The following is an 8,876-nucleotide window of genomic DNA, read 5'->3' on the forward strand; positions in this document are numbered from 1 at the left end:
GTTTCACCCTCTATACACAAAAAGAGCGACCCTCCTATATTTTGACTTTAGAGTCATGACCCAAGCTCAATTCTCAGATAACAGGCACCAGTTCCATTTGCCTGGTACGGCTATATTAAATTTCTCAATATCCCTTACCCCAAGGCCCCACCACACTTTGCCTTACAAACTTTCTTAAGCGCAATATTAAAATAAATAAATAAATTGACACATTATATAACACTAAATTAAGTAGAAACAATCTTTCCCGAAGGGTATACACTGTTTGAGTATGTTTGGATTATCAACCAATCTCTTTTAAGTCATTACTGGACCAAGAAATTGAATTATCAACCATGAACTAATTATCTTGACCAGAAGGCAAAAAACAGAGAAAACATGCTCCAATTGTGTTTCAAATTGTAACATATGATATTAAAATAAATCGTAATTACTATCTAGGACTTATAATCATCAGCAACAAAAATGGTTTCAACCTAAAATTCAAAATGGGTATAGTTGCCTTCTCTAAGATTACAACTGCCTATACAGAGAAAAAATCCTGGCAATAACAGCAAAACTCTCAACAAAACTTCCTAGAAAATGTTACCCATGATATTTTCTAGCATACCATTTTCTAGGAGATCAAATTCCCCTGAAATTGTAATCTTTAGTAAACTTAACCCAAGAGCATTGTAGTAAATGGCACAGATTTGGCAATTGAGTATGCTAATAACTTGGACTGCCTGATAGTAGCATCTTCAATGTTTCATAAGTCATAAAGGCAATGCCCACTCCGGGAACAACCTTGTAGTACTCGGGCAGAATGCCTCTGTACAAACCTCGTACCCCTTCATTTTGAATTATGTGCCCAAATGCCCCAAACAAGCCAGTGTTATAGACACGAGCTCGGCCACCAGCACCTTCTAACTGCATCCTACGCCTTACAAGATCCAAAGGAAATGTTGCTGCATGTTGCAAGACACATTAAAAACAGAAACTTAGGTAATGCCCAGAAAAAAATCAGACCAAACATACAATTCGGTATTATCCAACTAGTTTCTGGAAAATGACATTTTATTTAGCAACACAGGTCAAAAGGTATTACTAGAGTAGATTCTTCCAATGAAACAATTCTTACACTATCTAACCAATGCTCATGCAAGAAATTAGCTTACACCAGAAGGCGCATCACATCATGCCATTAGGAATACAACTTCTAACAGCAACTGAATCGTCTTAGAAAAATAGTTTATACACCAATGACATGGTTTGGGAAGAAAAAAATTCAGGCAGATAATATAACATTATAATTAATTGACATGGTTTGCCACAGGTAACTGAACTGCTATTTGCAGCAAGACTTGCAAAATGGTTAACCCCTAATCATTTGATTCTGACAGGGAAAAGAAATGGGCCTGCACTTTCAAGTATTTCAAGAGTCATTACTGATTCATTTATAATCATACTAATTTTTGGCTATTGAGATGGGTGTTGTTCACGAGACTGTACCTAAATTATTGTGGCAATGCTGATTTATAATGTTCGACAGTTTCTTTTGATTGAATTATCTTTGATTGCTATGATTATTTATCCTAAACTAGGAAAAGTGATTAGTTCTGAATTATGGATTGATGTGAATATATTTTTTGAAAACAGAAGATCAAACCTCTTAAACATCTATTACACCCATACCCTTCTCTTCCAATATTTAGAGTGCCACAGTTTAATCATCGGACTGGTACCCAATGTCAAAGAAGAAGATAAACAAACTAGCAAAATGCATTCCTTAATGAGCTTGTATGACAAGCTGTTATTAGTTTTAGCATAGAGTTAGACTGTTAGTACAGAAATTGAGAGAGAAGAATAGAACAAATATACCTTTTACTACCTACCTTTCAAAATACTGCAAACAAGTGGCCAAATATTCTATGGGAAGGAATGCATGGGAATGAGATTATAATCTTAAGCATGCCAGCAAAATTGTATAAGCAGAAGGTCGCAAATGATTAAATTGATCACATTCATTTCCACATTTCAAACAGAAATAATCAAACAAGGAAGAAAGATATAGAGAATGAGAGATCACTTAGAAGGGAAAGCAAGCCAACCAAATCAACATGCTGCAAAAAGGTACTTCTCATTTTCATATTCCACAATACTTTTTCTTCCCCGCATAAAAAAATAGCACCAACTAGTGGTATATACTGCATAGTCAAAGCAGGAAGGATATGGCACTGGCACATTTTAACTAGAAAACATAAAAAGTTGATAATGGTTTGACGGGAAGTGGAACAGTAACAAGGCACCAAATTGACATTCAAATAAATGCCTATCAACTTCCCAGCTTCACAACAGTAATCTTATTTTCACATGTCAAAAAGTAATTAAATGAGCATCTAATATATGTAATCATCTAATACAATAACATCATAGCTGGCACTGGACGCAGAGTACTGTATATAAAAACTCCAGAAATTCATGCTCAGATTAGTGATAGCCACAATCAACAAGTACCCACCTGTTGATGATGCAATTCCTGAAAGACTGCCACAGGCAAGACCAACCACGGCAGTAGAATCATCAGGCCTACAATTGAAAGAAACAGAAATTTAAAAACCAGTTAGTGAGCATAAGGTAATCCTTTAGTAAAAACTATTCCTAAATTTCATGGAATGCAAGTATAAATTCACCTTTGTGAGTGCCATAAAGAACGTAGCAACTCATAAGCAGAAAAACTTATAGCTATACAGGGTCCAACACCCTGCATCATACAAAATGATTAGCTATGTGAATAATAATAACATAGCAAGATAGTAAGAAATCAAACAAGTGAATATGAATATGCATCATGTGCATACCAACAATGTCGCTCCAAGTCCCTTATACAGACCCAAAAAACCTTCTTCTTTGCAGATTGTACTGAAAGCATGTGAGATGCCCCTGTAGTACATTAAACTTCTCTGCAAAGGAACAAAATATAAGAGTCTCAATATACAAGTTAAAAGCAAACAGAGAATAATGATGAATAGGATTCAATTAAATCAAACAATAAAAATAATGTAAAATATAGCGAAGTCACTCATGCAGACAAATAAAAGCTTGAAAAGTGTCTCCAATTATTATCAGTTCACAAAAATTTCTAATTACCTGCGCTGCAAGTCGTGTTCTTACAAGATCCAAAGGATATGTGGCAGAAGCAGCTGTAATACCTGCCAAGCCACCACCCACAAAGTGCACCAAGGGGTTTGCACTTGAATTTCCACTAAGATTCTCCGCCATCAAAGAAGATAACACCTGCAACACAATAAAGAGAAGATGAAATTAATTCAAGCCGTATAATAATAAATTCCACATCTTCTGAGCCACTTACATTATAGAAAGAACATTAGAGATTACATTCTTGTAGCGTTCATAGGCATAGAAGTTGACAGCAGAATATGGGAGACGATGAGCAATGGTCACCATATTGCCTTTCCAAAATGCTCTTAACCCTTCTTCACTGACAATACGTGACGCCTCACGCCATATGCTTGGCTTGCTCAATGCTGCCACATCAGAATGCATACCTTGCACCTGTTAAAGCCAAGACATGTAGAATAGTCAGATAAATACTAATTAAAACAAAAAGAAGAATGATGAATCTATACAAAATCAACCAACTTAAATTTCAAGTTCAAATGTCACTAAAAAAAATTACAAAAGCAAGATTTCTTCAACAATTATTACTAGTGGCACAACCATAATCACCATTGACATCAAGTACCAACATATACCCACGAATAATTTTAATTTGTGACATAATTTTAACATCAACAAGCAATACAATGAAAGAACATAACATAACATAACATCATACAATTGCAGGAAAGCCAGACCAGGATAGATAAGGAATATGTATATACTAGAACAGTTTTGCTATTGTTTGTCACAGAAAAGCATTTTTTTCAGAAACTGAAAGAAGAAAAAGTTTTTTTATGTATTAAATATAAGCAATTAATAAAATACAATTTTACGATAGTATTGACATTTGTCGAAAGACATATAGTAAGTTTTTATTAGAAATATCAATATATCACGCAATTTAATGCTAATAAAAATTTTCTATTATAATCTTTTTGCAATTGAAATATTTATTATATTGATGATATAATATTTTTTTAATTAAATTTTATTATTATTAATCGGTTAAACTCTGGTTCAAGGAGATTTTAAACCCAATAGAACAACTACTACAACAAAAAACTAGAGAAAATAAATATTTCTCCAAAAATAAGCTGAATCATAAATGCAACAAACCCAAGAACCAAAATCCATTTCCCAGACTCAACCGAAGCTCCGGAATCCCATAGCAGACAAAAGAAAGTCCAAAAACATTCCTAAGAAAAAAAATAAATTAATTAATTTTTAATTAGAAAAGAAAACCTGAAAAAGAATAGTGAGGCGCGCAAGGGGGGCGGTGCAGGTTTTGCTAAAGGCACCAGCGATGCCACCAGCCAGAAGCTGATGCAGCGTTCCGAGTTGCTCTCTATTCTGCGCCATGGAAAAACACTTGGCGGCGCCACTATCAGTGTTGAGGGCTCTCTGTCCCAAACGCGCTTCCATTCCAACCCAACCAATCACATTCACAGAGCTTCGTATTCTTTGAATTTCTACCACCTCACATTGGAAGGGCTTGAATTGGAGCACGCGGTGAAGAGGAAGAACATTGAAGAAATAAAGTTTCTTGGTCAAGGATAAACCCTTTCCTTCTTGAATGTGATTGGTTGTTGGAACAACTAGGGTTTTCGGTTTTCTTTTTTTTTTTTTCGTATGTGTGTTTGACTCTAAGTCGTTTTCGAAGCGTTGCGAAACTTTGTATTCTGCAAGTTGTGCAAGGTGCACTTAATTAGCGGAGAAGGAAAACAATGCGAACAACTTTTATATAGAAAACCTCAGTTCTTAGTTTTTTTTACTAATTTACTATATTAATCCTTAACTTCAATTTTAGTTTCCGTTTAGTATTTTAACTTTTTTTTTATATATTTCGATGTTTCAATTTTTAAAAGTGTTGTAATTTAAAAAAAATAAAACTCTATTTGAAATTTATTGTATTCTTGTTATAAACTTCGATAAAAGAAATACAACACATTTTGATAAGTTTTTTAGTTGAATCGGGAGATGAAAGCTTTGTCTTCGTATATATGATCACTAGCACTTGCCTCATTATTCAGCTTGTGTCTTACAAACATTGTCGTTGCCTTTTCTCACAGCTTCAACGTTGGGTAAAAATAGATTATAAAAGGCAGAGATGAAGGGTAAGAAAAAATATATATGAAAGAAAAAATTAACAATAAATTTTTAATGGACTAAATGAAAATAAAAAAAAAAGATGGAACTAAAATAAAAATAAAGAATTAATGTACTAATTTAACTAATATTTTATTAGATTTTTTATTCTATTTATGGGGATTAAGAGCCCAAATCGTATTAGAATTATTTTTTACTTATTACAATCACTCTTAAATTAAATTAGTTTACTAGCTCGTGAATGAATTTTTAATTTAGGTTTTGATAATCTCAAGTTTAGTATTGAACTTAAGATTTTTTTGTTAAAAAACATATTTATTACATTAAAGTTATAAAATTATATAAAATATATTTTTTTTCAATAGAATTTTTATTACTAAGAGTTGCTTAAATTCAAGGACACATGTTAAAATGTTTTAAATAAAAAGTTTGTTTGAAAATGAGAATGTTTATTATCTCAAAATCGTTAATATATTCAATAACTATTTTTTATAGTAAATTCAAATGTTTAATATTATGCATTTAATGTTTTTAATATATATTTTTGAGAAATTAAAGAATTTGTATTTCAAAATTATTTATTTTATCATAAATAATTATAAAATATTTTTTATAAAAAGTTGTGTATAAATAATTAATATGAATGTTCTATGTACAATTTTTAAGAACATATAATTTATAATTTGTTATTACTGTATACATTTAGGATTTTATATAAGTGAATTTCTTGTCAATTATATAAATATTATTAAATTAAAATTATTTTTTTAGAATTAAAATAAAATTATATTGTATACCATTTTAAAATTTTATAAATTTTAAAAAGTTAAATACTTTTATTATGGTAACTAGCATTTTTTATTATATCAAATAGAATTAAGTTAAAAATAATATTTTTTAAATTAAGATAAATTGGAAGGCACAATTAAGGAACAATAAAATAATGTAATTAAAAAAATAATAACACTCTTATAATACTTTTAGTTAATATAATTTTATATATCTCTATATATAATTTGTGTGTATAAACTTTAAACAATCAATTTGATATTAGGTTGAATAAAATAGTAAAATACATTCTCCTTTCTTGTGAGATACAAATATTATACTTTAAATATTTGGAGAAAAGTAAACATGTATCTATTATCGAAATACATCTTTAGACTTTCTCTCACTTTAGAGAGCAAATATATTATTTTTCTTTACAAGTAATTGCTTCAAAAGATCTAAAATGACATAATGCCAGGTACTCATGGGTTCAAATTGACCATCATAACATAAACTAAATTGATTTTCTATAATTTCAATTTAATGGTCTTTGTTCAATCACCTTTTTCACAACTTCAGAGTGTGACTTATAAGTTTAATTCTTCTATGATTTGCACAATTTCATATATCTCCCTTGTTCTTATATATAAAGACAAAGTGAATTTCTCCATTATTTATCTGACATATTTTTCAATGTCAAAATCTTATTAGAGAGCTTAGTAAGGCATTTAATTCCTTATTTTTTCAAACTTTAAAAGGGTTATTATCAAGGTAACTGTTTTACCATTGTCCATCTTCTTAATAGCTTCCTTTACTTCTCCTACTCAAATTTAAATCATTTACTTGCGCTTTTAATCTTTCTATATTTCTATTTTCTTCTTATTTATTGTTAAAAAATTTATAGAAATAGTTTTTCCATTTTTGTCTTTGATGTCTTGATTTAAAATCAAAATTTTCCTTCTTCATCCTTAATACTTTTGACTTGATACAAATCTTTAGATTTTCTTTTTCTACTTTTGAAAAATGTATAAATCTTTCTTTCATCATACATTGTCCGAATATTTTGATTGAACTTGTCAAAAGTCTTAAAATGTGTTTTATTCACTTTTTTTCTTGTCTCATTATTTGTATTTCGATATATTGCCCAATTTTAAGCATTGTCGCATACATACAAAGTTTTAAAACACATCTTTATATCTCTAATATTCTCTTGTACACTTTAATTCTACCACCATAATTCCTTATCTTTTGGTATAAAACTTATAGATTCACTATCACAACCCCTTTTTAGGAAGGGTTTATGACATATTGCCCAATTAATATCTATATGAATTTTAAACATTTGAAGAAATATCAAATACTAGATTCAGGACCAATGAAAAATAAAATTTAACACTTCAATGATGGAGTAAAGCCCCAAGGGCATCTTAATAAAATTCTGAACATACATAATCATTTTTTAACCAAAGTTACACAAGAATTGCTCGACACGAAGCTCAAAATACAAGTTATAATTTAAAATTTCAATACATGACGGAATATATAGCTAAGAAGTCCAAACTAACAAAGGTAAAGTTACATATCCCAAAAATCTCTGACTTGGCCCATTCTTCAGGCAGACCTTCCAGCATGGGAAGTGGACACACCACCTGTCACACCTGCTCACATACTACCGTATGATCATAGTGATAAGTCTATAATTATACCCTATTTTACAGCCCATATATTCATATTTGACCTTTATTTTATTTAGATTTTACACTAAATTTTGTACATTAATTGTGCAGTTTAGTATAAAGAGGCCGCAAGTGGATGTTGGATGCATTTTGGGCCCAAATTGATGGAAGATTAGAGCTTCGCAGCAGTCAGCACGCCCAAACCCTTTCAACAAGCACAGGGGTGCTTCGAGCCCATGCACGGTCGTGCTTAAGGCCTTGCACGGTCGTGCTCATCTGCGAGAAGCTCAATTATCAAGAGTCTTTAGGGTTTTCAAACTCTATTAAAAGGAGATCTCAAGCATCGTAAAGGGGACCTTTTTACATCTAGTCTTTGGCTTTTGGATACACTTCTCATCTCGTCTCTCTTCTACGGGATCCTTAGCACATGCTTGGCGAGACTTGGAGCTTCAAGCGATTGTACTTGAAGACCGGGAACATATCTCATACTCTAATTTGCTATTTCTTTTGATTATGGCTTTGTTTATGATTGTTTTAGTTCTTTTGTTTAGGAGTAACAAAGTCCATAGCTAGGGCTATAGGAACTATTGTTCATAAATTTATGAAATTTTGATGTTTGAATCTAAATTTGATTTTCGTTTTGTGATTAGATTTTATCCTATTGTGCTTCTTTCTTAATCCTAATTAATTATATCGTTAGGCGACCGTACCTCGGTTAATTAATAGATCTATAAGGTAAAACGAGACAAAGGATTAGGTAGACCAAACCAATCTTTCTCTTCTAATTGTTATTAAATTAACAAGTTCGTAACTTCCTTAAGCTTTCTTAAGTTGTTAATTTAGAGAAAAGAATATTAATATTGCATGACCATTGGGTATTAATAGTATTCGTATGAATGATTGGTAATCACAAGAAAATCGAATTTAGAATTAAACAGAAGAATAACATAAAGGATTGAATGAGAAAACTCATATGCCTTAGGATCCTCTCTGATAAGTTTAACCAAGACGAGCATTGTATTCCTTACCCTTAGTTTATAATTAATTTTATAAATTCTTGTTTTAATTAATCTCAAATCTTTGAAGCTTAAACAATTGAATTAGGAAATCCTTAGTAATTGGAAAACAATCCTTGTGGGACAATATTTCGGGAACTTAATTTAA

General features: G+C 31.0%; 1 protein-coding gene across 1 annotated transcript; it reads right to left on the reverse strand.

Moving 5' to 3' along the window:
* Positions 1–458: 458 nt before the first annotated feature.
* LOC113850337 (mitochondrial substrate carrier family protein B) lies at positions 459–4,736 on the reverse strand. The gene is made up of 7 exons (XM_027480841.1): positions 4,405–4,736; positions 3,379–3,555; positions 3,130–3,276; positions 2,841–2,942; positions 2,673–2,743; positions 2,501–2,568; positions 459–947 (listed from the first exon to the last, which is right to left on the reverse strand). Exons 1-7 carry the CDS (start codon positions 4,582–4,584, stop codon positions 709–711), a joined length of 984 nt encoding a protein of 327 aa, XP_027336642.1. The 5' UTR covers positions 4,585–4,736; the 3' UTR covers positions 459–708.
* Between the last annotated feature and the right edge of the window lie 4,140 nt (positions 4,737–8,876).

This window comes from Abrus precatorius, unplaced genomic scaffold (assembly GCF_003935025.1).
Source record: "Abrus precatorius isolate BTA unplaced genomic scaffold, Abrus_2018 Scaffold9, whole genome shotgun sequence".
NCBI classification, from domain to species: Eukaryota; Viridiplantae; Streptophyta; class Magnoliopsida; order Fabales; family Fabaceae; genus Abrus; species Abrus precatorius.